This window comes from Dermochelys coriacea, chromosome 12 (assembly GCF_009764565.3).
Source record: "Dermochelys coriacea isolate rDerCor1 chromosome 12, rDerCor1.pri.v4, whole genome shotgun sequence".
Lineage (NCBI taxonomy): Eukaryota > Metazoa > Chordata > Testudines > Dermochelyidae > Dermochelys > Dermochelys coriacea.
In genome coordinates this window covers 2,096,248-2,123,721 of record NC_050079.1, presented here as the reverse complement: position 1 = coordinate 2,123,721, position 27,474 = coordinate 2,096,248, and the positions used below count along the sequence as shown (strand labels likewise).

At 53.4% G+C, this 27,474-nt stretch overlaps 1 protein-coding gene across 6 annotated transcripts in view; it reads left to right on the top strand.

Moving 5' to 3' along the window:
• Positions 1-27,474, top strand: part of CARMIL2 (capping protein regulator and myosin 1 linker 2) — a 134,068-nt gene that overhangs the window by 76,538 nt on the left and 30,056 nt on the right. For 5 of the 6 annotated variants that reach the window (XR_006275273.1, XR_006275274.1, XM_043495388.1 and 2 more), the window contains exons 25-32: positions 212-340; positions 3,429-3,542; positions 6,114-6,289; positions 10,417-10,504; positions 11,443-11,574; positions 12,118-12,184; positions 17,781-18,049; positions 26,182-26,285. Coding sequence is in view for 4 of the 6 variants with exons in the window: in XM_043495388.1 (XP_043351323.1) it covers positions 212-340; positions 3,429-3,542; positions 6,114-6,289; positions 10,417-10,504; positions 11,443-11,574; positions 12,118-12,184; positions 17,781-18,049; positions 26,182-26,285 (1,079 nt within the window). In the remaining 2 variants the exon portion in view is untranslated. The remainder of the gene's footprint in view (positions 1-211; positions 341-3,428; positions 3,543-6,113; positions 6,290-10,416; positions 10,505-11,442; positions 11,575-12,117; positions 12,185-17,780; positions 18,050-26,181; positions 26,286-27,474) is intronic. The other variant, XM_043495387.1, reaches the window with a different exon arrangement.

Below are 27,474 nucleotides of genomic sequence, written 5' to 3'. Positions count from 1 at the left end.
CACTCCTAGGCACGGGGTGAGTGCCATGAACCCCGTTTCCTGATGGGGGAAACTGAGGCATGGAGGGGTTAACTGGCCTTGCCAAGGTGACATAGCTAGGGACAGTCTGGGTCTGCTTCCGCCCAGCCCTGTGCCCTGCCACCAAGGCTGGCTTTCCTCAGGGCCTGCGTGGGTGTGTGAGCCACACACTGACGCGAGTGCTGTGCTCTAGATGGTGAATGAGATGTGCACCAGCCTACAGAAGCATGTTGACATCCTGAGTGCCTATCTGGGCCGAGAGGTGGAAGCCAGTGTCCTCTGTGCAGAAGAAGCAATTCGGGACGCAAACCTGTCCATCAGTGTGAGTCTCCAAGCTGTGCCTGCTGCTCTGTGTGTTCTGTCCTTCTGCTTCCCAGGCTTGGCTCAGCTGCTCTTTAGCTGCAGGCTGCAGCCAGGCCCAACCATGCTATTGTCAGCTCAGTCAAATCCTTCCCCTACAAACGCCAGACTGGCTCCTTGGCTCTGGAGCCACAGACAAAGGACCGTTGGCAAGTTAGCTCTGGGGTGGAGGTTGAGTCATTCTTCCAGCTATGCCATGACTTGGATGATGACCACCCTCAAAACGGAGAATTTCTCAAGTCTTTGGCCGCAGCCCAGAACCAGCAAGTGATCCTCCTAGCAGAGTTCTCCCCAGGGGGCCAAAAGATTAACTCTGATTTAAAAAGCCAGTAAGATTGTGACCAGTAACATGAGCCTGGCTCACAGCAGGTTCAAATAGGATGGCTGCTGGAGAGCAAAACTTTCCTTTGCTTTTAAAGGGAATGGTTAGGGTTAAAGGGAAGGGTTTATTGGGCTTTTGCCAGGGGGTGCAGGGCTAGAAATGTGACTGGATTGGGGAGGGGGGCGGCACAAATCGAGCATGAATGATGATTGGGGGCAATCAGGCAAGCTGCTGGTAAATAAGCCCACTGAGATGAAAGTGCTTGCTACCTGTAACCAGGAGGAGGAGAATTTTCTTTGCCAGATCTTAGCCTGGGTATGGAGAGTGGGGAGCAAATCAAGCTAATTGGATTTATGTATTAATGGGGGAGAGGAGCTTCATGGCTCTTGAGCCCCTGAAGGCCCCTGTCAATCTCAGTACCCACTCTGCTGGGTCTGCTAAGGGGCCGCTTTGTGTGTGCTGGAAGCGGGGGAGAGTTTGGGGATGGGGGGGCAGCAGAATCCTGGCATTGCACCCCTTCTGCCATCCATGCACTGCTCATTAGGGGCTCTGTGACACGGAGGGCGGGGGGGCAAGCCTCCATATCTCTTTGGCGTAGCCCCATGCTTACGGGGAGTGGCAGATCCTATACAGGGGGTCATTTGGAGGTTGGCGTTCTTCCCAGGCTCTCTGGGTGGCTGGTGGTCCAGGGGGAGGGGCAGCCAGAGAGAGGCTTGTGGGTGGTCCTGGGGTGCACTGGTCTCCTGACTCTCTCACGAGGGGTCCCACTAGCCTCCCTTTATTGTCAAGGACAGACTGGAGGCCCCAGCAAGCTTCTGAAAGCTCATCAGGCGCCGGGTACCCTATGCAGGGAGTGCCTGCTTCTGTGCGTCCCTAGGATCTGCAAGGATGGGGCTCCCCTCGCATGCAGGGGCTGCCAGCTTCTGTGCGCTGCAGGGATCTGCAGGGATGGGGATCTCCTCATCTGCACCTCAGGAGAGCCACAGACAGGGCCAGGGGATGCCCGATATGTGCTGCTCCCCATGGTCACCATCCATCCGCCTGCCTCCCTTCCTACAGACCTTGTCACATTCCTAGGGAGGGACCTCCTCTCCTGGGCTAGTCCTAAGGAGAGTGACACCACTGGAGGCTTTGCCCCTGCACCCCTTGGGCAGGCAGCTGTGCCCCACAACCACCCCCCACCCCATTTTGAAACTACTGAAAAAACGAAGGAAATTCTCAAACTTTGAAGGCTGATCTCAGCAATGGGTGGCGAAAATCCTTCTAAGAATCTTGCCACTAGTAAAACAAACCCCCTTGCCCAGCCAGGAAACCATCAGAGTAACAAACATCAATCAGGACACTCCCATGGCCAGGGCCTTGCCTCTGCCCCCTGTGAGAGGAGTTTGTCAGGGTGGCTGCTCTGGGCCCCTGGCTCCGCAGTGGGGAGCTACCCACCCTGGTTTCCTGGGCTGGAGCAGTGTCAGTGCTCTCCTTCAGCTGCACACCTTAATGAAGGCGAGAGGGATCCTAGCTGACATGCTGGCGTGTGTCAACTTTGCTGAGACGGCACCGTCTGTGGCTTCCTACCTGAGGGGAACTGACGGGATTGTTCCTAAGAGAGAAACTCTCCACTCCGGCTCAGAGTGAGCACAGGGGTCTGTGCAACTCCTGGGGAAGAGCCCCAGAGGTGTCATTGGGACCTTGTTCCTTGGAGCCAGTCTCGCTCCTGGATAGGCCCATGCAGCAGCATCTCCAATTCCTGCCTGCTTTACAGTCAGCCCCTTGTACCGCCTGAGAAACAAACTCTTGGAAGCTGCAGAAAAAACTCTTGCAGTTCCCACAGCGAGTCAGACCATCCATTGCCTACAGCAGACACCGGAAGGGGGCCCCACGGGGAACGGTCCCTGTGTTGGTTCCCACCTGTTTCAGTGGTGGTGATAGTTTTTCTCTCTGCCTCTCCTGGCACTAGGCCCCCTCTGCTGAGGGCTGGTACCCAGGCAGATTCTCAAACCCCAAGGGATTAATGGCTGTACTCAGTGCTTAGATGTCTCTGCAGTGGGATAAACACAAGAGGATTCTTGTTGGCTTCCGGGGGCAGGCGACGATGAAGGGCTTCAGTGAGACTTAATCCAAGATGATGCTGTCAACGCTGTGAAGAGGCCAGAAGGAATAAGGAGGGGATCAGCATCCAGGGAGCAATGTGGCCTGCCCTTGGCTATCTGTTAGGGGAAGAGGAATAGGCAGCAGCCAGGAAATAAAGAGCGATCAGCAAAGAGCCAAGAGGGAGTCAGGGATTAAAGAGAGAGCTCAAGATGCAAGAGAGGCTGGGAGCGTCTGGAGCGGCAGGTTCAGCTCCCAGCTCAGAGTGACAAGTGGAGATTGCAGGGCACACCGGGAAGCCATCCCACCCTTTGACCTTGGGTAGCGCTCCGTGCTTCAGGGAGCCCCACAACCTGTAGCCGCGAGCGGAGCCATGAGAAGCCCAGGGCTGCCACAGCAGGAGGCTGGGGGTCAGGAGTGACAGGTGTTGGCAGAGCTGTGGGAAGCCCAGGACTGAGGGCATACTCAGAGCCGTGGGGGAGGGAGAGACCCTGGCTAAGGCTTGCTTATGTGAAGTGGCAAATACTATTGCAGTGAAGGGCTAAGGGTTCAGAGGGTTCTGCTAAATCCCTGATGGGGAAAGCTTCCCAGGGAGAGTGGGGGCTGTCTGTGTCCATTCACCTCTGGGATTTCTCTCCCACTGCAGCTTTTGCCACTCCTGTATGAGACCGGGAACACCCCGTACCAGAACTGCCAACTGCAGCACAAGCTGGAATGTCTGACTGAAGCAGCCTTGCAGGCCTGCGGCCGGGAGATCCAGGTAGGTGGCTGGACTGCAGGGGGCGCCGTGGTTCTTGCGATCAGCCACAAGGTGGCGCACTGGGTGTTGCCACCTGCCTTGGCGTGATCAGATGCAACAGGCTGAGCAACGCTTGTAAAGCGGGAGGGCGGCTGGTGCCTCTGCTAGGCTGGAGGAGCTCCTGTCAGGAGGGACAATCTCCCTCACTTCACCCCCTTCTTGCATCTTTTGGCCATGCAGAGGGGTACTGAGCACTCGTCTTTTACCTCCACGTCACTGCTCACTTCCCTTCCCTGGGGTGCCCTGAATTAGCCGTGCAGTGAAGGGGGTGAGGCCAGGTGTGAGGGCAGCTGAGTCCATCAGTCTGCCCCTGACTGGGTGCTCCGTGCTGCAGCCGGCAGGCAGAGCTGTGAACACGTAGGGGAGCAAGGCTGGAGCGCTTGCTGGTGCTGGTGGTGATGATGCATTTACTTGGTGCCGTCGCCCACGTACCGTCAGGATGAAGGGGTTTAGCTCCAGGCTTTTCCTTTATTTTTCTAGCTCCCCCCAGACTTTGTGCTGTATCTGTTGTTCTTTCTGTGCCTCCCACCTGCTGTGCGATTGATTCCGTTTCGCCAGCTCCCTGGGTCTATGGTGCCGTGAACTCCTGGGCGTGAATCTGAAATAATCCCACCGCCCTCTGCAGAGGCTTGCGGATTTACCTGGGCTTTTCACTGACGTAACAGAGAGAAGAGCCTGGCCCAGGAGGCGTGCAAGGGCAATTCTGGAGCTAGCCAGAACAGGGCAGACTCTCAGCCAGCGCTCCCTTCTGTAAGGCTGTCCTGCTGTAGAGTCTGCTGTCTATCCCTCCTGCCCTAAGGCTCAGCTCTGGCTAAAAGCACTGAGAGGTGCTATGTAGCAGGGGCTTACCTAGCTGGGGATCAGGCCAGTTGCTGCCTTTGTTTCTCCTGCTTAAGATCCCCAAGAGCCTCACCTAGGCTCATGTGTCCAATAACATCCCCCTGGGGGCAGGTGTATTAACACAGTTCAAAATGAAACACACAAACTCACCCCCATTGGCTGCAGCTCTCCACAGGCCCTCAGCCAGGGAGCCTAGAGAGAGTCTCTGATCAAACTCTGGCTGCCTGTGTGTCCCCTAGCAGACCTGGCTGTGAGTAACATGCTCCCATCACGTGACCCCTGGACACACACCCTGCATATGGGAAGTGGGCTACAGCTTGCACAGGTGAGGCTGATCTCCAGCCTGGGTTGTGACACCCTATACATTTTACAGAGCCCTTGGCATTGAGGGAAGTGTTAGTTCTGGCCCAAGCGGAACTGCTGCTGTGCAATCAAATCCACTCTTTGCAGCTGTAGGTGAGGAAGAGCTGACAGAGGGCACATCTGGGGGGGATTTCTTCCTGCAATAGAAGTGGAAAGTGTGCAAAAATGTGTTGTTCAGGGGTTAAAGTCAGGCCTGCAGTACCCATCTGAGGGCACCCTTAGCTTTCCCCCAGCACCCAGGAAAGGAATGAAATGACTCATTCTTTTAAATTCTGATATCTTGGGTGGGGGTGGGGGTGCCAGTAGGAAGTTGCCTGTTGCAAGGGAACAGGCCTGATCTACAGATACATTTTCTGCTTCCTGCACCATGATGTATTTTATTTAAAAAACCTGCCCCTCTTCAGTGGGCAGGGGATCCACCCATGCTTTGGTCAGCTTGGGGCCATGTGGCAACTTGTTAGCCCAAGGGCCACCTTTGGTTAACTTGGAATGGAGATTGACCACTAAAGAGGAACGGGAATTGTGGTGGGCCCTTTTTGATTGGCTCCTTTATGGCATAGGAAGACAGATTTCTTTCTCTTTTAAAGGAGGGTTTTTTGAGCCTCCTCCTCCCCCCCCCCCGACACTGTTTTTTAACCTTACAGCTGGCCTTTGTTGTTCCCGTTCCTTAGTGCATTCAGAGCTGTGGGCTGGGACATCTCTGTACCCTTCGCTGAAGGGATGGGGGCTGCTAGATGGTGTGTTTTTGTTTTTGTTTGTTTGTTTTAAGAGAGATTTTTCCAACAAACCCCGAAGCATTTGAAACAGAGGGAACAGATATTTGTTCTCTTCCCAGCCAATCAGGTTTCACTTTCTTGGCAGCTGTGATGTCATAAATCTCCTAGTTCTCCAGAGAGTCCTCCAGGATAACAGGAGGACAAGACCTGAATTTCAAACAAACAAAACCCTTCCGTTCTGTCCTCATCCCTCAGAAAGAAGGCACAAGCTCTGTTGGTTTCCTTTGCAGGTCACCTGGGTGGAGGGTAGAGGGTACAGGTCCAGCATGCATTGTTCTGTCTCGGACTTGCTGGGATGCCATTCAAATCAAGATGGAGCATTGCATGATGGGACATGTGGTCTCCATATTAAAAATGAGGAGAGCCCACAATTCAGAACTCAGTGGCTGCTCCGGCTGCTCTTGACACGTTTGCTGTAAAGGACTATTCCTTTGTGAAGTAACCCAGCGCACGCAAACATTAAGCACATAGCAGGTGCATAGGCCATTGACCAAGCTGTGTTCAAGAGTGACTTTCCTTCAGTGCCGCTCCTCTGCTTTGATTTATGGCCCAGGCTATTATGCAGGCTGTGCTGGATACCACCCAGAATCTGTGTCCTACAATTCTGCAGAAGAGTGGCCTTCGGGACCGGCTGGTCCACACGATCTATGAGCGAATCACCCTTCAGGATCAACTCAGCCTGAGCCGTGTCCTGGACCAGCTGGTCACTGATGTATTCAGCAAGCTAACGTGAGTGAGAGAGTCTCTAGCTTTTGTCATGCATTTGAAATATAACCCAAAAAACCAGCCAGGTCCACTATTGCTGGGGAGCAGCTACGGCACGTATCTGAGATAAATTATTTCAGCAGGCACCTGGCCTTTGCTTCGCTTCTATCCTAGATAGCAGCACCAGAGGAACAAGCTGATACGAAGCATTTCTGTCATGCTGTGAATTTATGCAGCACTTTTTACAAACGTAGATCTGGCGAGTTCCTTGCAGTGTAGGGGCAGGTCGACACTTACAATGCTGCATTGGCACAGCTGTGCTGCTGTAGTGCTTTAATGAAGACGCTCTATGCCGACCGGCTCAAGGGTGCAGATTTCTCACAGCCCTGAGTGACATAGTTATGCCAGAGTAATTCGTAGTGTAGACCTGCCCTAAATAAGGCAAGCCAAGGCCTGGGGCAGCAACGGTGTGGGGACTGCCGAAGAGGCATAGGGAGAGGGCAGGGAAGATCAGGGAGGGTGTTGGTGCATGCCCTGAGGAGGGAAAAGGAGGCAGAAGGCCAGTCTCTATGCTCAAGTGCATGTGTAAATCCAGAGTAGCTCCCTTGTCCTAACTGGGAGCAGGATCTGTCCCCAAAGGGGTCATTAAGTGAGAAGACTGGAAAGCACGTGGGGCCAGAAGGATCTGTAGAGCGGGGGAGGTGATGAGGTGAGGACAAGGAGATCGGTGTGAAAGACATGGATTTTAATATTGATTCCCTGGGTGTGCTGCCACCTCCGCTTTTCTCCGGCTGCCTGCAGCTGCCTACAGCCTGACAACCGCTCCTGAGCACAGGGAAATGTCGTCAGGCAGTGGGGGAGGCAGCTCCTGCTGCTGCTGAATTGTAACTAGCCAGGGCTGTTCCCCAGGGCCAGCCTGGCAGTTGGCAGCACTGTGGCTCTAGGACCTTCCAGCCTGTCATTGTCCGTGGGGTTCCTGTCAGGCAGGGATTCCCTTACAGCCCTGGGCTGTCCAGAGCCCTGCCCATTCTGACTTGGCTCTGCACCATGTGTCACCCAGCGCTGTCCTGTCTCGCCTCTCCAGGGCAAACCAGGGACACCGGGAGCAATGATCTGGCTGGCAGGGTGAGTTGGCACTCACGTGGGTAACGTTTCATCAGTTTTACATCAGCCTGGCCAAACAGTAGTAGCCTATGCCTCAGATCTGCTTGCCCGCCCTCTCCCAGGAAGAGAGGGGAGCTGGTGTTTTATTCGTCTGGCAGAAGCGCAGGCTCACTCTGCGGTGTAGTGAGCAAGTCCAGTGTAGCAGGGACCCCCATGCGGCTCCCTGCCTGGGCCAGCGTTCGTTGGCCTCCACTGGGATTTGCAGCTGAAGTCACAGCTGACTGCTGAGGTAGCATGTTGTATTGGGCAGGCTGCTCCCTGGCACCAGTCTCTCCCCTCTCTGCACGTCAGGGTGTGGGCATCACAGAGGCTCTGCACCGTGCATGTGGGACAGTCTGTGAAGTAGGACTAGTCCCTTCTTCGCACCCCCCACCCCAGCCTCCTGGCCCTGGGACTAGCCCGGTCAGCACCCATCAGAGCAGAGTTCTCAGGCCAGGGCTGCTGCTTCACTGATGAGGTAGCAGGGAAACTGGGGGTGCATGAATTCTGTCTGGGAGTCGGACTCCATCAGGCCCTGTGTGGTTGATGACTCACTCCTACAGTAACCTTGGGGGTGGTGGAGAGGGTCGTCTGTTTGCAGGACTAAATCGCTGGGTAGCAGTTCTCAGCTGCAGTCATTGGCTCCCCAGCACCTACAGGGAGGCCGGGCTGCCCTCTCTAGTTTGCTGTCTCTGAGCAAATATATTTCATGTCCCCTGTGCAAATTAAAATGCAGTCCCATTCCCCTCTAGCAGGTGTTCCCGAGCATCCCTCTTACAGGATAGCTGGGCCAGGCCCAGGCCTGGGCTTCGCACTCATGCCAGCCTTTGATCTTCCTTTAAGGAACTAGGGGCTTGCTCCTGAAAGGAGCAAAGCATCTACCCCTCAGCACCCTGCAGGGTCGCATCTCTGATCCAAACTGAGAATAACAGTGTCCCTCATGGGGTAGATGTAGCTTCCCAATTCAAGGGGTGCATTATACCACATCTAGCCCTGCTTCCCCCCTCCCCAGTGTCTGTAGGGGGAAACTGCCCTGGCTGGAATGATTTAGTTGGAGATTGATCCGGCTTTGAGCAGGGGATTGGACTAGATGACCTCCTGAGGTTTCTTCCAACCCTGATATTCTATGCTCGCAGCCCAGAGTGGGCAAAGCAAGTGGACTGGGCATCCCTGCCCAAGTGGTGGTGGCACAGGCTCCCTGTCCCTCCCCTTGCACCACAGCTCCCTGCCAGATGGACCAGAACAGCCTGGCTTGCACTTCCCTGCCCTGCCCAAATCCTTATCCCTCCCTGCTGGCTCAAGGGTTCCTGCCAGGCCTCTAGTGCAGATTCTGGATCTGGATTCCCAGCCACTTGTGATGCATGTGTGGGAGTTTCCAGGTGAGTGCTAACCAATCAAGTAATCATTGGCACTCACAATCCTCTCTCCTTGGCAATCCATACCTGTGTTTCAAAAACTGCTGGAGCTGAGCCCCTGACAAAGGAGTGCAGCATTATTGTCCCCATTTTATAGAAGGGGAAACAGAGGCAGGGAGATATGCTCACCATGTGACTGTGTGGCAGAGTTGGGCCTAGAACCCGGGACTCATAGGTCCCAGTCCCCTGCTCTAGACCAGGCCAGGGTCAAGGTGTCTAGGCCTCAGTTACGGTGTCGGATTGAGACAAGATTGACGCTGGGCCTGCAGTTCACGTTCCCTCCATGGTTTAATTGCATGGAGAGTCTTGTGGGAGCTGCTTCCTGGGAACCCATCCCTTCGCTTTCCTGCCGTACAGAAGGCTAAGCTGTTCCTCTGCCACAGGGTCCGGACTGTGGGGGGTGACTCTGATTTCCCCCCCTTTCTGCCTGTGCCCCATTGCCTAGGAACCAAGTGCAGGTGATGTGAGGGCGGCAGCTTTGGCACGAGCAGATTGTGTTCAGGCAGCCTCCACGTGGATCTGCCCACTCCCTGCGGCTCGGCGGGCAGTGCCTGGTGCCACTTTCCCTTTGGCGGGGCAGAGAGCCCAGCTGGGGTCTGTGCTCGGGCTGTATCCTGGTCTTGTGGGTGCCTGTTGTACAGACCACATGCCCTTGAGCTGCCTGGCAAATCTGCAAGCTGCTGGAATGGTCTGTTAGCTCTGCGGCTCCTGGCTCACTAGCAAAGGTATTTGGGTCTGGAGAGCAGCTGTCCCCCCCCCCCCACCCCGCAGCCCAGCCTGAGCTTGCATATGGGGCAGTACAAGATCTAGTGCCCTCAGTCCCCTGGCCACCCAAGTGAGGGCAGGATGCAGCGGGGCTCTGGCCTTGTCCTTCCCCCCTCAGATTAGCCCACAGTGCAGGGCTCCCCTTTTGATGGGGTTGTAAACCTTCCTCCTCTGGTGCCCGAGGGGCTCCCTCAGGATGGTGCACTGCCCCCGGCATGGCTGGGGAGCTCTGACCCCTCCTGTGGGGCTGCCCAGGCAAGGGATTCTGAGCCCCTTGGAGTAATTAGTGCATGCAGAAGAGCCCGGTCTCACTATCCCCATGATGGGGAGGCTGAGAGGTGCTGGGAGTCTACGGCAGGGCTGGGGACGGATCCCAGGGGCCATGTTCAGCCTGTCAGGGCATTTCCTCTCCGCTTTCCTGGCTTCCTGTCTCGTGCCCTCACCCCAGCTTCAGCCTTGCCCTCCACACTGCCTGGCAGGCTCTCTCCCAGCACCGGCTGCAGTGGCTAGAGGCTAGCTTGGCTTGTACTTCAATGTGAGCTCTGCGGGGTAGGGGCTGTATGTGCAGCGCCTGGTACCACAGGGCCTAGCCCACGATTCAGGCTCCTTAGCATGAGTGCGATGCAGAGACTGTGTGAGAGCAGGTGGGAGCCTGGTTAGCCCTGCTTCTCGGCCTGTTCTCTTGCATCTCCCCTGGCTGCAGCACTGGCTTGCTGGGATGGGAACTGGCTTCTGTGGCCTTCCCTCTCCCCTCCACTGCTCCCATGCTCATTCATGCTGTGGGTTCCCCTCCCTCCCCCACACTAACCACCCTTTCTCCTCTTGCAGCGAAATCAGGCTGTCTGTTATTGCGGCTGTGACCGACGGGCTGATCCATGAGGTGCTGGAGGACCTGACAAGTGCTCAGTGCAGACTGGCGAGTAGCCTTGTTTGTTCTCTCCTTCCTCCGGGGCTCTGCCTGGCAGAGAGATGCCAGCATGAGCACACAGCCTCTCCCTTCTGCTCCTAGTGCTGGCGGCCACATGGATGGCCCACTTCCTGGCACGGCCCAGGGGTTTCGGGGTGCCCACTGAACTGGTGGGGCTAGACTGGGCTTTGCCCAGCACGGGGCAGCTGAGTGCAAAGACTCTCCCCTGCTGCAGTCCTAGACAGCTGCCAGGGCTAGCACCCACAGCCAAGCCAGCCTTCAAAGAAGGCAAGACTGGAGCTCTGGCTCTTGCCTCCTTTCCAGGGCAGTGGCACACCGTGGTCTGCACAGGGTGAGGCAGCTGCGCCCTTCCGAGGGCCTCGAAGGCACCAGGCCTGCCTCCGATCTGAGTCACTGCTCCACCACACTTCTCACCAAGGGCTCTGACTAAAAACCACAATTAATCCCTGGTGTGCCAAGGCCATTGCCTCAGGCATTGCCTAGTCTAGTGATGGGGAGCAGCTGTTGTGCAGCCCCTGTTCAGAACTTCCACTTGCTGTTTTTCTCCTAGGCTGGCTTCTCCCCCAGGTATTTGCCCTCCCCTTGCTATGGCACCATCCCGGGATTGACCCTTTGGTGCTATTTGTCTCCTGCTCCTTTCGGTGCGAGGGCCAGGAGCCACCCTGTGGCTGAGAGCAGTAAGGAATCGCCAGGGGAAAACCAACACCAGCTGGATTTTTGTGCCAGGTCTCCTTGTCTGAAGTGGGCTCTGCTGGCACCACATCTGGGCTGTGAGGGGGAAGTTTTGGCAGGCCAGAAGCCTGCTAGCAATAGAAACTTGGATAGCGCGTTACTGGAGCTCATAAGGAGCAGGGCATTATTATACATGATTGTGCCCTGCCGTGCTTCATCGGGGAAATAATTTAAGTGCTACCTAATGGTTTTAGGCAGCAGAACTCCCCAAGCAACCTCCAGATCTTCATGTGCTACAGACAGACAATATTGAGGAAGATGATTTTTTGCTAAAGAAGAGCAGGAATCTGCTGGATGTTGCTGAGCAAAGCTTTGCAGCTGAGGAGGTATGGCTTGGGTTCCTTCTCTCCCCTTCATGCTAATGTCCAGGCTGACACAGTGGGTTAAAGATATTAAATCAAGATCCAATAGAAGGAGATGTTAAACCTTTCCCTGAGCTCTGAGCAATATTTATTGTGCTCAAGGGGTGCTGATCTGTCCAGACAAAGACAATTAAAATAACTGCCAGTACAATTGTTCATAGATTTGGGTGGTTCTCTGGGAGTGTCTGGATTTTTATAGCCTTCCTGATTTAGTTGGGGTTGGTCCTGCTTTGAGCAGGGGGTTGGACTAGATGACCTCCTGAGGTCCCTTCCAACCCTGAGATTCTATGATTTGGAGCCCATTTTAAAATGCAAATGTATCAGGCCCAAAGCCTGTAATGCAGCTGCCAGATTTTGTTTTGTAATCTTGGCTTTTGCCATCTCAGCCCCCCAAGGCCTGGTTATTCAAGGATGGCGAATGGAATCGCTCTCCACTTGCAATTAGCCCTGTGTACGTTTTGCAGAGCACTGCACACTGAAAAGCAACATCTCCCCCTCTCTCTGCAGTATAAGATGGCTCTGAGGAGGAAGAACAAGCACTTCAGGAGCGTCCGGCCCATGCCTGCCATGAGAAGTAAGGCCGATGCAGAGATGTTCTCTGCTTACAACTGTGTCTCGCTGTGAGTCAGTGGCTACTCTGACATCTGCAGGGTTGATCATTTGTAGGAGTCTATTGTGGCATCACAGATGATATCCAGGTGTCTATCATCAATCCCTGGTAGTGCAGGTGTCAGATGACTTAAATTCTGGGATGGGGATGGAGGGAGGGGCCACAGAACCTATGAGGACAGGAGACAGACTCTCTCCAAAGAGGGATGGGGGTGCAGGTCAGATGGTCAAAATACAGGGACGCTGAGCAGAGAGGCCTGGAGAGTGCCCGCTACTCTAAGTAGGAGTCCTGGGGGCAGCGAACATTGCCCAGCGAAACTCTGCTAGGGTATGCACATGGGAACGAGACAAGGTCCCAGCCCCTGACCAGCTGCGGAACAGTCCTAAGATGGTGGTGACAGTCCTCCCACCCAGTGTGGCTAGTATTCAGCTCTCAGTCTCCTCGGTGGGGTTCGTGGTGGTGCGTTTCAGTTATGGACTCTAGAGACTGGCCTAAGACTGCAGGTTTGTTTCCCGCGGGCAGCCAAATAGATATGGGGTGGGCCTGACTTTTGATGCCTAGTGTAGTCTGGTTGGCACAGACATTGCCCAGCCCCTGAACTGGACACAGGCTGCCTCTCCATTGAAGAGCTTTATGGTGACTTGCTGCATCTGGAGCGAATCCTGCTCCAATAGAAGTCAATTGTAAAACTCCTTTGACTCCAATAGGAGCAGCACTAAGCCCTCTGCCCTGGCCATCTTGGGGCTTTGGCATTACCGGTTTCACTGATTGCCTCATGCCAGGTGTTGCTTTTGAGTCACGTTGCTATAAATCAGCCAGGTGATGTCGGAATTACCCACAAGGCTGCTGGCACCGTGTGGATGCAGATCTGGGAAGGGATCTCACTTGAAATTTGCCTTTCCACCAGTTTGCACGGCTCTCCTGGTTCCGGAGAACCAAACTCCAGAGCTTCTGTGGGACAGAGTGAACCTGGTATCTCTCTCTTTTATGAGAACAAACCCAGCAGATCAAAGCTGTGCTTCTGTGACTGATAGACAAATGTCTTGTTGCCTGGATATATTTTTCTGCATTGTCCCCAAAGTCTCTCTCCTTCTCTAGTGGCTTTAGCACCCCGTGGCCAGAGCCCCATATTTTAGCATGGTTTAGCTTCCAGGCCTCTGGATCAGCAGCAGGCTTGGTGCCAGTCAGCCTGGGACAGTGCTGGTATTGCCACCTATGTGGGGTCCCACTGGCCCAGTTGGTTCACTTGTCTCATGTTGTGAGGCATAGTTTTAAGTTCCCCTGAGTCCATGAGGAAGTGTCGGCGCCTTGTTTAGCATAAAGTGTCTGGGGCCAGTGACTGGAGCCATTGTAAGGAATTGTGAAATGAAATGAAACACCTCCTTTCCCAAGATGCCCTGGGGCAGCCCCATGAATATCTGTTTAGAAAGGTACACGTCTGGCTTTCAGCTCTCTCTGAGTAATAACCCTGTGTGAGGCGTTTGTGACTCATGGCTCTGCTCTGGGGTGAGGAGAGACTTCCCGAGCCACTCAGCCCTACTACTGAGCCCCATTGCTGCCTGCTGGAGCCCCAGATTGATTTAGGGCTTGGTGGAATCTGAAAATCACTTCTTGTCACAGAATCTGGCCAGTTGAAAGCTTCCCTTTAAGCAAATCCATTTTTCCAACAGGCAAAACATCCTGTACGAATATCCCAGCTTTGTGTGCTGGAATCGCTGTCTGCTACAATGGAACAGGAGCAGAACCTCCCCCAAGGGCTCTTAGAGCTAGAGGGAGGAAGGACTGGGCTGGGCTCCCCTGGATTTCCACTCAGCTTTATGCTTGGGTCTCTGTGGCAAGGTGGTCATGCTGCAGGGTGTTTGTTCCCACTCTGGCTCGAGCATTTCCATGTCAGATTTCCAAGGTTTCTGCTCGCATTTTTTCCCCAAACTTTTCGTTACTTGAGTTACTTCGGGGTGTGAGAGGAAAACTCTGCAAAGGACCAGATCATTCCATATCTGTTAGCATCACCCGGGCAGCTGCGGGCCATATCCAGGGCTGGCCAGTTGGCTAACAAGCTTACTTGCAATACACGTGGGTCTAACTCCTTCCGCTCCAGAGTGGGGGGGGCTGTGCTTGGGGAGTGGGGTTGGCTGCCCCAGCAGCTTGTAGACTCCTGGGGTATGCGCTGCAATGGGGCAGCATAGCTAGGCCATGTACCATTTCTAACTCATGGGGTCTTGGTGTTGCCACAACCAGCTAGAGGACAGCAGTCATGGAGGAGCACCAGTTGCTTCTCTTACTGCCCACTTACCTGGGAGACCGGGGTCTGGTGGTCACAGCTACAAGTACTGGGTATAATCCTGCGTCTGAAAACAAGGAGCTGACAAAGCTCACTGCACCTTTCGTTCTCTCCCAAAGGGCAGAGGCTGCCTTTCGCCGGTGAGTGGGACACAACAGGGTGCAGGAGTTAAACTCATCTCAGTAGGGCTGCTGGGTGAGGTGCTGGTCCCTGCTTTGTGGGGAACGGGGTTCTTTTTGCATCTCCCTGCTTGGGCTGGCAAAGGTTGGGAGCAGTCGTGGAGGCAGTGTGCCCAGCCTGCAGGAGAGGGAGTGAACAGAGGCCCTTGCCTTTTGGGAAGATGCAACCTGCTAACTGGGGGGTGGGACCTGGGATGTTAAAGGAGGTTGCGTGGGCCTCTGAGCTCCATGAGCCCCTTAAACGTGCACCTGCCAGTTCTAAGGAACATTAGAACAGCTGCACGGATCAGATCAATGGTCCGTCTAGCCCAGTGTCCTGTCTTCTGATGCCAGGAGCTTCAGGGGGCATGAACAGAACAGGCAACATTGAGTGATCCATCCCCTGTTGTCTGCTCCGAGCTTCTGGCAGTTGCAGGCTAGGGACATCCAGAGCATGGGGTAGCATCCCTGACCATCTTTGCTAATGGCCACTGATCCTCCATAAACTTACCTAATTTTTTTTAGAACCCAGTTATACTTTTGGCCTTTACAACATCCCCTGGCAACAAGTTCCACAGGTTGACGCTGCGATGTGTGAAGAAGAACTTCCTTTTGTTTGTTTTAAATCTGCTGCCTGTTAATTTCAGTGGGTGACCCCTGGGTTCTTGTGTTGTGTGAAGGGGTAAATAACACTTCCTGATCCACTTTCTCCACACCTGTCATGATTTTGTAGACCTCTCTCATCCCCCCCCCAGTTGTCTCGTTTCCAAGATGAACATTCCCAGTCTTATTAATCTCTCCTCATACGGAGGCTGTTCTGTATACTGAATCATTTTTGTTGTCCTTCTCTGTATCTTTTCCAATTCTAATATAGCTCTTTGGAGATGGAGTGACCAGAAATGCACACGGTATCAAGATATGGGTGTACCACGGATTTATATATCAGCATTATGATATTTTCTGTCTTGTTGTCTATCCCTTTCTTAATGGTTCCTCACATTCTGTTCGCTTTTTTGGCTGCCGCTGCACATTGAGTGGATGTTTTCAGAGAACTCCCTACAATGACTCCAAGATCTCTTTTGAGTGGTAATAGCTAATTCAGACCCCATCATTTTATATGTATAGTTGAGATGATGTTTTCCAATGTGCATCACTTTGCGTTTATCAACATTTGAATTTCATCTGCCATTTTGTTGCCCAGTCACCCAGTTCTGTGAGATCCTTTTGTAGCTCTCCGCAGTCTGCCTGGTGTTGCTGGAGCCCCCACAGGTGGCACTGGATTAAATGTGTCTCATACCCCAGGAGGCCAGCAGTGCTAGCTCTTTGCACTGGCATGGCAGCCTCGTTGGGCACAGCCCCTCTCTACCCTGCTCATGAGAGTTGCTGGCTCATTTGGGGATGGTTCTGATGGCCCCAGCAGTGGGATTTGGAGGGAGTCCAACCCCAACTCCTGCTCCTCTCCTGGAAACAGTCTGTCTCTCCTTCCCCACCAGCAGGCTACAGGTGAGGAAAGGACTGACTTAAGAAAGCAAAGGCTGTTGAGCCCAGCGAGGAAATGCCCTGCCTGCTAGCAGCACCCCCTTCTGGCTGCACTAGGCCCCTGATCTCCCACTTAGCGCTGCATCAGCGCAGAGCTGATCACGCACAGCCACATGTTGGTGTTTAACTGCATGTAGCAAGGAGGGCCAAGCAGGAGAGTCTGAGCAATGTGGACTTTCTGGAACACGTGTGGTCAGGTTAGTAGAAATACTAGCCGTGGTGCAGCTGCCTTCCTGAGGTCTGTCTGTCAGTCTGCAGGTGATGGGGGTGTGTAATGTGCAGCACTCCAGATTGTTTGCCTGTTGCCTCTCAGAGAGACGCTCACCCTGGTACCTTGCTTATGCTGCTGAACAGACGCAGGCCCTGATCCCACAGTTGTATCAATGCGATGGGCCCCAGCACTGCATGGGGTCTGATCGGAGTCATTGGTCTCTGTGTGGGCACAGGGTTTGCCCTTGTGGCTCCGATGGCTGGTTCCGGAGCAGCCGTTTTTGAGTGGTATAGATCCTACCTGGGCAAACTGTCAGCTGCAAGGGTGATGGGAACCCAGGGGGCATACAGGCTCCAGAGAGAAGGTACTGGACCAGGCCGCCAAAGGGCAGTGCTGACCTGACCTGACCCGCCCTCCGCCATGGAGGGTCCTTGGTGGGAGTGTAACATTGCGTCTCCCCAACAGAACCCCTAGAGGAGGGAGGCAGGGGCATCCCCTCTAGCCCTTCTGGGGGTGAATTCCCCTGGAGCACAGGCAGGTGAGTGGGAGCAGGGAAGTGGGACGTGGCCGATCTGCCCCACCCATTGTAGCTCCCCCCTTGGGTACTCTGCTGGGTTGTGATTAATCTCTATTGGTGTGTGTGCCATTTCAGGGTAATACGGTATCACAAATAAAACTATTGTTGATTATTATTCTATTATCGGTTGTGTTTGTCAGAGTGCCTGGGAGCCCTAGCCAGGACCCCACCCTGCCAGGCACTGTACAGCCACAGAACCAGGAAACAGCCCCTGCCCCAAGACCTTATGTCTAACACACTAGCCTGTTAGACCAAGCTTATTGGACCTGAATGCATGACATCTGTTATCAGTTCAAGTGCCACCTGGCTAAACTGGGCTCTGTTTGAATCGATTCTTGCTATTGTCCACTTAAAAGTTAAAAGGAGAGCAGCAATTTCTCCCCTGGCAGCTCTTCAGCTGCCTGTGCCCAGAGCGGGAGCAAGCCCTGGCTGGTGCCCTACTGACATGCACAAAAGTCTGCCCAGATGCTGCCAGCCCTCTGTGCACGAGCTCCTACTGATCCCCAGGGAAGTTCTGTGCATGGAAGGCCTGGCCCACAACTAATAGCAAGTCGGTGCCAAGAGGTTGATGCACAAGCTACTCCCACTGTCTGTGGCATTTTTGCAAACTGTGGCAAGGTTTATTTTTCCCCTGTGGTGCTGGGAGCACTGAACATGCTAGCCGTGATCTGCAAGGCTGTCTGAGCTGCTTGGGTAATAATCTCCCTGTGGCAGGAAACCCTGCGTGGGGACAGCATTCTGCCTGTGCCAGATTTTCAAAGGTTTTCTCCACCTTCTTCCCCCCCCACCCAAAGGTCTGTCGGAGCTCGATCTTCAGGCAGAGGCAGAAGATAACAAGATTGGAACTCACCAGGCTCTGCTGTCAGTCAGCTGTGCCTCTCTGAAGTCACGCCCTGCCTCCACAAAGGATGCTGAGACTGGAAGCAGTTTGCTTCCTTTCCCAGAGCCTGCACCCACACAATTCCTTATGGACCTGCCAACTGAGGGAGAGAAACTGGAGCACTACACCCGAGCTAGGCCCCGACCCAACCGCAGGAACAAGCAGCCTCCAAGCAAGCCAAATGTAAGCCTGCTTTTCATTTTTCAATCAGGCAGGGCTTAATTATATCATGGGGCAATATCTTTAATCAGCAGTTATTCCATCCCTGAAAGATACTGAGCAGCAGCTGTTTTATTATGCAGTCATCAGCTGGGCTTTGGCTGCTGCTGGTTTTTACCCTGAAGGAGGAGGTTTTAGATGAGAGTCTATGGTGTTTTTATATTGCCGGTGGATTGCTAAAATCTTTCTTGAGATACTGCAGCAATGTTGTAGTTGTGACACAAGCAGAGAAGCTGCAGTTTGCATGCAGGGGCTTTGCCCATTTGCAGTGTCGTTTTCTATCTGAGTATATTGATTTGAAACCTTTTTGGCTGGCTTGAAAGTCTCTGGTGGGGTGTATTTCCTACCTACCGGAGCCTTCAGCAAAACTGGGAAATTTGCTTTAACTCTTAGATGCTTGTTTGCCCCAAGGATGCACTGGCCTGATGAGACGGCCCTTATCCTTTTGAACAGATTTGGAATTAACAGTGTATCTTTTCCACAGTAAAAAAGCTCAGACTGGTATACGGCCCTCTGATACTTCTGACTCATTTGATTAGTTTCAAAAGTGACAGGATCTGCCCCCTTTCTGTCAATCAGTTCATTTATAACTCAGCCTTAGGCCTCAGGGGAAGGCAACATAACTCTGGGGGGGCTGTGGAGTTAGAGCCTAAATAAAGTGAGAGATCACCGTTTCTGGGGGAGGTGGGTAGTCATTTAGGCCAGACTAGCCCATCTCACGGTGGGATGGTATGAAAAAGCTGAGGAGCAGAGTTTGGTTCCCTTGTCAAGCTGTTTCTGTTAATTGATCATTGGCTGGCTTCATATTCAAAGCAGGGGATTCTGTCTCCATGCAGAATGAACCCAGGGTTTGCCCAGCACACAGGGAGAGTATGGTGCTCCCCAGCCCCTCCTGGGAGCAAGCATCAGCTCTCGGTGCAGGCAGGCTGCAGCTCCCCTACGCTGATGTGGCAGAGATCAGACTCCCATACGTGGGCTTTCTTCTGAGCAAGGGTAATGGGGGTGTTGCCCCCCAGGGTTCCAGTGGTAGAGGTCTGGCCCAATCCAGGCTCATGTCCGAGGAGGTGCGGCCCACTCTCTGCACTCCGCTTGGCACCAGTGCCACCTCCCTGGCATGTAGGGGACACAGAGGCTCCCTTTGCGCAGCCTACCTCTGCCATGGGTGAATTCCACCCCGGGACCTACATGGCATCAAACCTGGCACCTGCATTCCAAGCTCTGCGGAGCTGCCACCTGGCACTGGCATTGGGAGAGTCCCTGGCTGAGGGCCACACTGTGCACTGGGAATCACACTGGGCTGGCCTCTCATAGCACGCTTGCATCTACCCCCTTCTTTAGGCATCTCCTGTGGGCCAAAGGGGTTTGATGGCATTTTACCAGAGGGTTCAGCAGGCTGCCGCTGATTTTGCATCTCTCCAATGTCAGGGTTAGCGGCTGTGTCCCTGCTCCGCAGCTGTTCTGGCAGACAGGGTGTCCCTCTGATCTCGCTTCTGACCTTCCCTCTCTTCCATTGGGGCCCAGCAGACACAGCCAGAGGGAGGTAACTCTGGCATCAAGCAGGGGCTGTGTTTACACACAGCGCGGGGTGGTCAGCCAGGCATCCAAGGTCTAACACCGTGAACCGGAAGGGAGAATTGCTTTGATTGGAGAGAAACAGTTCCTGCTCCTTATTGAGCCTGAGATAGTCTTAACGGCCTCTTCCCAGAAACACAGTTCCTCATGTCGGTGAGAACAGGGTAACCTCCAACCTCCAAAGAGGAAAGGCGCTCTAGGGTCTCTCCTTTCTCCCTGCACCACCGAGACCCAGGAACCTCCCCTGGAGCATCCCCCCAAGATTTCACTGAGCTCAGACCTGGCATGTGCAGAGCATTGCTGCTGCTGTGCTGGCATCCAGGACCTGCAGTAAGAGAGCTGCTGCCTGTACCGGGGCTCACCCCTCAGGGGACTGGGGCTTGCCAACCCTGATTATAGAGTGAGGCACCCTTGGGGTGGCTCAGGTAATTCCCTAGAAAGGGCAGCAGGGGGCTGCAAAAAGGGCAACACTCCAGAAGCTGTGGTTGAATCTGCAGAGTGAGGAATGGCTCCTGCGGGGAAGACCAGAGACCAGGGGAGTTGCCCTAGGCAGGGAGGCCTGGGAGAGACCCTGACCCAGGGGAGAGCCTGCAAAGGCCCCAGCCAGGAAGGCTTGGGAGGAGAAAGAGAAAGCTTGGGTTGGGTGGCCTTAGGACTAGACTTGGTTTTGAGGAGTGGAGGGTTTTGAGGGTTTATTTTACATTAATAAGCCAGGCCCCAGGGAGGGGTATTTTTACCCAAGAAAAAACTTGAAGGGAAGTTTTATTTGAAAAGTCCAAGAGGGGAAACAGAGGCAGGCTGCTTCTAGTGTGAGCCCAGGCCACGGGGGTGCATGGGAGGCAGCCGGCCTGATTCCACTGCCTCACTAACTAGCAAGCTATATTAGCAGTACAGTCAGGCCCCAGGTTTGCACAGCTGCTGAGAGTATGAGGGTGATTGTCTTGACACATCTCCTCTACACGAGAGAGGATGAGTTCCCTCCCTTGCTGGCCAGTCTAGTAGCAAGTTGCTCCTACAGACAGGGACAGGCCCAAGGGACTGATCCAGGCAGGAGAGAGTCCTTACGGGTTAATATTGCCTGAGCGTTTGGCTAGGGCCATATCTGAAGGATGTGATGTGCAAGTGGATGCTTAACACTGGCACTGCTCTCCAGAGACATAAATAATGGTGGAATGAAAAGCTGGTATGGATTTAAATGCCAGCAAAGAAGAAATAGCCTTGCACTTGTCAATTGCAAGCTATCGACCCTGTGCAACTCATGGGACTGGACCAGGGTCGGACTCTTGAGGAGAATACCTAGCACTGATGTAGCTTGTTTCTGTCTGTCCCTTGGAGACGGTGGGCCAAGGTCTGCCCTTGGAGTGGTAGGCAGCCTTCTAACGGAGTCACTGGAGCTCATCTGAGTGTGCCAGGGATTTGACCTGACTTTGGGGCAAACACTGTTCATCCTTTCCCAGGCTGCCCACCCTCGCCTTGGCTCCGGGACGAGTTGCTTCAGCGTCTGCCCCTTGCAACGTCTGGTTTTGTTGAGAGGTGCCCTCCTTGCTCTGCAGCTGATGATCATTAGTCAGGTTCTCTGCATGGTTCCTTCGACATCTGGGGCTGCTCAGAATGCCTGAAATGGTTAGCAGAGAACCCCAGCATGCTAAGGGCACCTTTGTTCCCCACGGCCGTTGCTCGAATGCCTCGGGCTGGTTGTAGGTAGCCATTGAGGTAGCGACTGGAGCCAGTCCCAGTTCGCTTTACTGGCTGTGGCCCAAAGGTTAGCTTTTACAGGTGTGTATTCAGGTTTATACACCTGCTTAAGTACTTTGCTGAGTCGGAGAATGAGCATCCCAAGGATAATTAAGCCACTGAACTGTGGCTACCTCTGGGATGCAGAGCGGTGGCTAGCAGGTGTACAGGCATTCTTCAAAAGACACACTCTGTGGCAAACTCTTAGCAGTGAAGAAGTAGAGACCCTGGTTGAGACCTCATTAGCATTTCCTGCAAGCACCAGTTTGGCCCAGTAGGAAGAGAAATCAAAATGTTGGCTCCATCCCTGCCAACGCTCGGATCTCCTGTGAGCTCGCAGGGCTTGGGAGTGCTGCAGAGCTGCTGTAATTTGAAAGTACTTTTTAATTCATGGCATTGATGGGACAAAACATCTGAGTTAACTGACCTAGAACTAGGGAAGAACCTGAGCCAGAACCCCAGAGCCAGACACCCCCAGATGCTGGGGCAGTTTGCTTCTGCAGGCAATGCTGGGAAAGAATCCTGACTACTCCACACAGGCCCATGTGAAGGGCTCTGCAAAAGTTTTGCCTCATGAGAGGCCTGTGTGTCTACATGGTGGGAACAGGAGCAGATGGCTCTGAGAGGATAGGACTGTGCTTAAAGCTTTTGCCACCTCCTGTAAGTAACCCCATTAGAAGGGGCTTTGTAGCCCAGTCCTCCCTTTGTGCATTGTATTTAGACTGGGTGGGGGGCTCCTGCGGCTTTTGACAGAGCCGTGGAAAATCCCCAGAAGGGAGCATTCAGTTCACAAGGCAACAGATCCCATTTTAGCGCTCAGTAACTCCAGCCCTCCATAAACATGCTTAAATTCTGCCAGGGTGGGCTGCTGCAGGTGAGTGGGGAGGAGGAAGTATGGGAGGATGAGAGCCCTTCCAGGTGTTTAGCTGGGATTATTACAACCTAGCAGCTGCTCTGTGTCTGACTGCACCCCCAGGGAGTCCCTGGCCCTCCTAGCAGTCGGGAAGGGGGCTCAGGTGGGCAGTGTTCCATTCCACGGCCCTGTTGATAGGACTAAACATATAGAATTATGATAACACTTTGCACTTGGTGCTTTTACATTTTCTTTCCAAAGGGCCTTACACACAGTAACTAGTTCATCCCTGCAGCCTTCCTGGGAGTTGGGTAACCCCGTGTGACTAAACCCATCTTCTGCTGGGGAAACTGAGGCACTCAGCAGGCTGCACCCAGATCTAGGGGAAAAGGGTGCAGTTCTCCTGGGCCAAAGTGGATGGGACTGTAAATGGTGATGTAAGTTGCTCATTGCATATACATGCCCCTGAAAATGGGGCTCGTGGTACTAGTGCTTTGGCCGTAGCCTTGGTTGGACAGTGCTGTTGTTGCACCATGTTGGCGTTCAGTGTGTGTGCAAAATGTGTGTGAGGTGTGCCAGCTCAGCAGACAGGGCTTGCACGGGGGTTAAGATCGCATAGCTCTCCTGTCCTGCTTTATGTTACACCCCCCTGATTAGCTGTCTGTCTGGCTAGTACCCCTGCTGCCTGGGCAACACTTAGTGTGACACCCTGCTGGCACGCAGTTACCCGGCCGGCACTGTGAAGGGGCAGGAGGGTACAGGTTCCTGTATGCCAGGCTTGGTCTGAGCGTTGGCCTCCCCCTGCCTTTTTAGTTCCTTGCAAAGCTCCTGTCCGCTCCCTCTGTCTGGAGGCGGGAGCTGGCTGGGGTCTGCAGCCCTCAATAACAGAGCATCGCTCGTTTGTTGATGTCACCTATTCCGCTTGCCAGTCTCCACTCCGCCACTCGAGGAGTGGCTAGAGCTGGTTGCTACCCGGAGGCAGTTGGATGCTCTGAGCTCTCCTCCCTCACTCTGGGAGGCAGTTACCTGGCTGGTTTCCAGCCCCCACCCTCCCCGCTGGAGCCCTTGAGCACACTTGCCCCGGCCTTGTTGCTCAAACTGCTAAGCCATAGAAATCTTCTGCAACAGCAGAGATTGTGTTGGGTGGGGGAATCAGAGGGGTCCCATTCTTAGAGCCGCAAGTGATTATCCTCCGAGAGCACACATCCTGCTGGGTTCCTCTCTTGTAGCTGCTGAGGGCTTTTGCCTGCCATGCAAAATGCTCCCTAGACTCGGAAAACAGCCTATAGAAATCGACTCAGCGAGAGCTGTGTGTGCTGCAGGCACTGTTGTGCGCATGGGCGCATGCCTATAGCCACCTCCTTGGGTACGACGCAAACACTGCCTGGGTTGGGAGTGAATGTCCAAGGCTTCCCGCCAGGGCAATATCCCAAGCACCCCGGAGTTCCTCAGGGGGCCGGTCTTTTGTGTCTCTCCTGTCAATCAAAGGCTTCCTCTCCAAAACACATGGTTGGGACCCCAGGGTTGAAAAGGAACTGCTGGATGGCCAGGCCAATGCCCCATGTGTTTAGCTGGGGGAGCCCCCGGGGGGCAGGGCCCTGCTGATTCGCCACACTTAACCCAGTTCTCACCTTTGCAGGTGACGCTGCACGGGGGGAGGTGGGAGTGTGATGAGCAAGAAGGGCAGAGAAACCCTAGAGAGACCACTGGGATCCAACACAGGAGCAGAAAATAGCAAATTGGACCTGGGAGAACAAGTGGTGTTTGTCTGGGGGAACCTCTCCGGTTCTTATGGCCATGGGGTGATGGACAGTAAGGGGAGCAGCCAGCCAGTCGGATGCACACGTGTGAGGGGAATGTGGTTTGGGGGTGGACCCAGGCCTGTTACAAGATCGTGGCCTAGGCTGTTCAGTGACTGACACATTTGGGACACAATGCTTGGGTCCGGGCTCTGCCATGAAGTAAAGATAGAGGCCCACTGGAGCAGCGAGTGAGGAGAGCAGTGAAAGGACCAGACGCTGAGGAGGTGAGGAGTCCTTTTGTGGGATGAAATGAAGAAGCTTGGGCAGGAGATCTGGGCTAGCAGCTGGCCAGCAGGGGCCTGCTCCCATGCACAGGAGTGGTGGTGTTTCCAGGGGGACAGGATCAGACCCATAGCACGTGGAATAGTTTCCTAAGGGAAATGATGAAATTCTTTCCCCCAACCCTGGCTGCATAGAACATTTAGAAACCATTGGGGCAAAACACTGGCAATCTGGCACCAGGGCAAGTATTCAGAGTGAGGGATGGGTTTGCTGACCAGAAATTGGAGACAATACAGCCTACGAATGATCTGACTCCTCCCAGCTCTGATGTCACCCAATTTTGGCCTAGAATTTTCCCCAGATTTGCAATCTGTATTCGGGGGGTGTTTTCTTAGGGTGTTAAAAACTGGGCGCCTTGTCCTGGAGCTTTTCCAGGAAGTCGAAAGTGAAACGGAACGCACGCAGTCTCCCGCTGTCCAGGGGAAAGCGTTTACGAGGCAGCTCCTAAGTCTGTCACTTGGGACATGTGCCCCAAGGATGTTGCTGGGAAGAGGAAGACTGGGCTGCTCTTGGCCATCTCCCTAGAACCGGGTGCAATCTCTTTACTTGGTAACATCACCAAGCATGAGCTAGCGGGCAGCCAAGTTCTAAAAGCACCACATGGGCAATTTTCAGACCTAGTGCCAAGCAGCTGGAAATGCTGCACAATAATGGCAGGGGGAGCTTAGCCACCACACCGGCTTTGGCTTCAAGCATATGCTTTTGGGAAGGTGCAGAAGAAAACACACTGATGCAAAGTACACTGGGGCAGCTAGACATCGCCCCAGCCCAGCCAGCCTGTTTCTTGGAGCTGGGTGTATGTCTGAGCCTGCAGGCAGGGTTGTCTGGGGACAGCCGGGAGGTGCTCCAAGGCTGTGGAGGGTTTGAATTGACTGTCGGGCCTGCAGCTGCGCGCCCTGTAACAGGGAAGAAACCGTTTAGATGATGGAAGCAGCAGCTTGGCTTGTGATCTTATTCTGGAGTGGTTTTTTCTTCATGTCCCTTCTGATGCACAGCCATGTGGCATTGAAGGGAGGCCATGTGAGCTAGTGCAGTGGCTCTTGACCTTTCCAGACCACAGTAGTCCCTTCAGGAGGCTGATTTGTCTTGTGTACCCCAAGTTTCACTTCACTTAACTCCTTGATTCCATAATCAGACATAAAAATACCAACATGTCACTGCACAGTAATACTGACAAATCACTGACTTTCTCATTACCATATAATTAAAAAATAAATCCATTGGAATATAAATATTGTACTTACATTTCAGTGTATAGTATAGAGAGCAGTATAAACAAGTCATTGTTTGTATGACATTTTAGTTTGAACTGACTGTTAGTGCTTTTATGTCGCCTGTTGGCAAACTAGGCAAATATCTAGATGAGTTGATGTACCCCCTGGAAGAGCTCTGCTAGCCCCGGGTACACATACCCCTGGCTGAGAACCACTGCGCTAGTGGATAAAGTGCTGTCCTGGGATTCAGGAGACCAGGGTTATATTCTCGGCTCTGCCACTGGCCAGCTGAGAGACCTTGAGCAAGTCTCTGTGCCTCAGTTTCCCCCTCTGTGAAACAGGGATAATGTTGCCCTCCTTTATAAAGAGCTTTGAGATCTGCTGATGACGAGTGCTAGATAAAAGCTACGTGGTTTTGCTGTTACTGTTATTTTATTATTATTCAACAGCAAATTTATACAAAGGTGTATGTGCGCGTGCAATTAAAAAGCAGCTGCATCAGTAGGAACGTCAGGGAGTGATTTCTCACTTTCTCCTGGGATCGTTCCCCCTGAATTCAGCTTTTCCCCCGGCATCTCGCCTCCCCTCTTCCCTGCTTCTGCAGCACTGAGCTCTTCTGACTGTGGGGCTTGCCCGTAGGTCCAGCCAGCCCCGTCTGAGAATGACGAGGACAGAAGTATTACGTGTGTGGATGAAGGGCTAGAGGAGTTCTTTACCAAGAAGCTGATCCAAGAGGAACCACTGTAAGTAAACGAGGTGTATTCAGTACTGTAGCTGCCACTGTGCTGTGCCCGCTGTGTGTCAGCTCTCTGGCAACACAAGCCCTGCCTTCTGGGCCTCCATGGGCCTAGCTGTCTGTGTACAGGCAGTGACACTCACAAGTCCTTGGAGCGTCCAGTCCCTGATCCACTGACCATGCACAGAATTACCAGCTGTTCCCACAGAGACGGGACTCCGCAGCTCATGAGTTACACCTTAGAACACAGCTCTGCTAAACATAACATCACGCTCACATGATCCCAGAACACTGGAGAATTGGGGTCATGTCGGAGGGGGCAAAGCGGCGTGCTCTTCATAAAGGGCATCCTCCGTCCGCTTCCAGACAAAGCCACATCTGGTTTGTCCCAGTACCAGACGGGGGACAAACCACCCCAAGAGAGGACTGTCCAGGCCAAAACTGGACGAGGGCCCCCCTTAACTTAAACACACAGCGCTTTGATCTAGTTATAGTGAAAACAAGAATCAGTTTATTATCAAAGAGATTCAAGTGAGTGTGAATAAGAATATCGGAAACGGTTACAAATAAAATCAATAACACACTTTCTAGAGACCAAACTTAGCTCACAAGTTCTCCTCCTGTCTAAAGAAGCTTGTCTCACCTAAAGATTTCTCCAGTGTTTTCAACCAAGCCTGGCTGGAATCCCTTTTCATGAAGCAAACTTCCTGCCCATTCACTTCCTTGCTGAAGGAGTCCTCTTTGCGCCCCCAAACTAGACAAAAACAAGCCTTTGATATTTACATCAAGACAGGGTTCCTCTCGCCCATCTTGCCCCACATCTATCTCTTCCTGCTACTTTCCTTCTAAAGTCCCCTCTGCTCTTCATTAGCTTAGAATGCCAGTGGCTGCTCCTTGTGAACCAGACAATGCTCAATTTACATGTAAACAGATAGATGGACAAACAGCTCTTGTCTGACAGCTAACCTGCTTTTCACATTTGATGCAGGCTGTAAGAATGTAATTATCAGTGTATATACATAACTCCTTACATGACAGCTGTACATGCATTTCACAACAGTATCGATGACCATTGTGACATATGCTTTCAGAGCCCTCACATGGCATTCTTTGAACTAGAATGTGTATACTAAGCCCAGGGGATTCCTGTAACCTTTAGGCCACGTGCCAGTTGGCATCAAGAGGTGCCTGGGTCA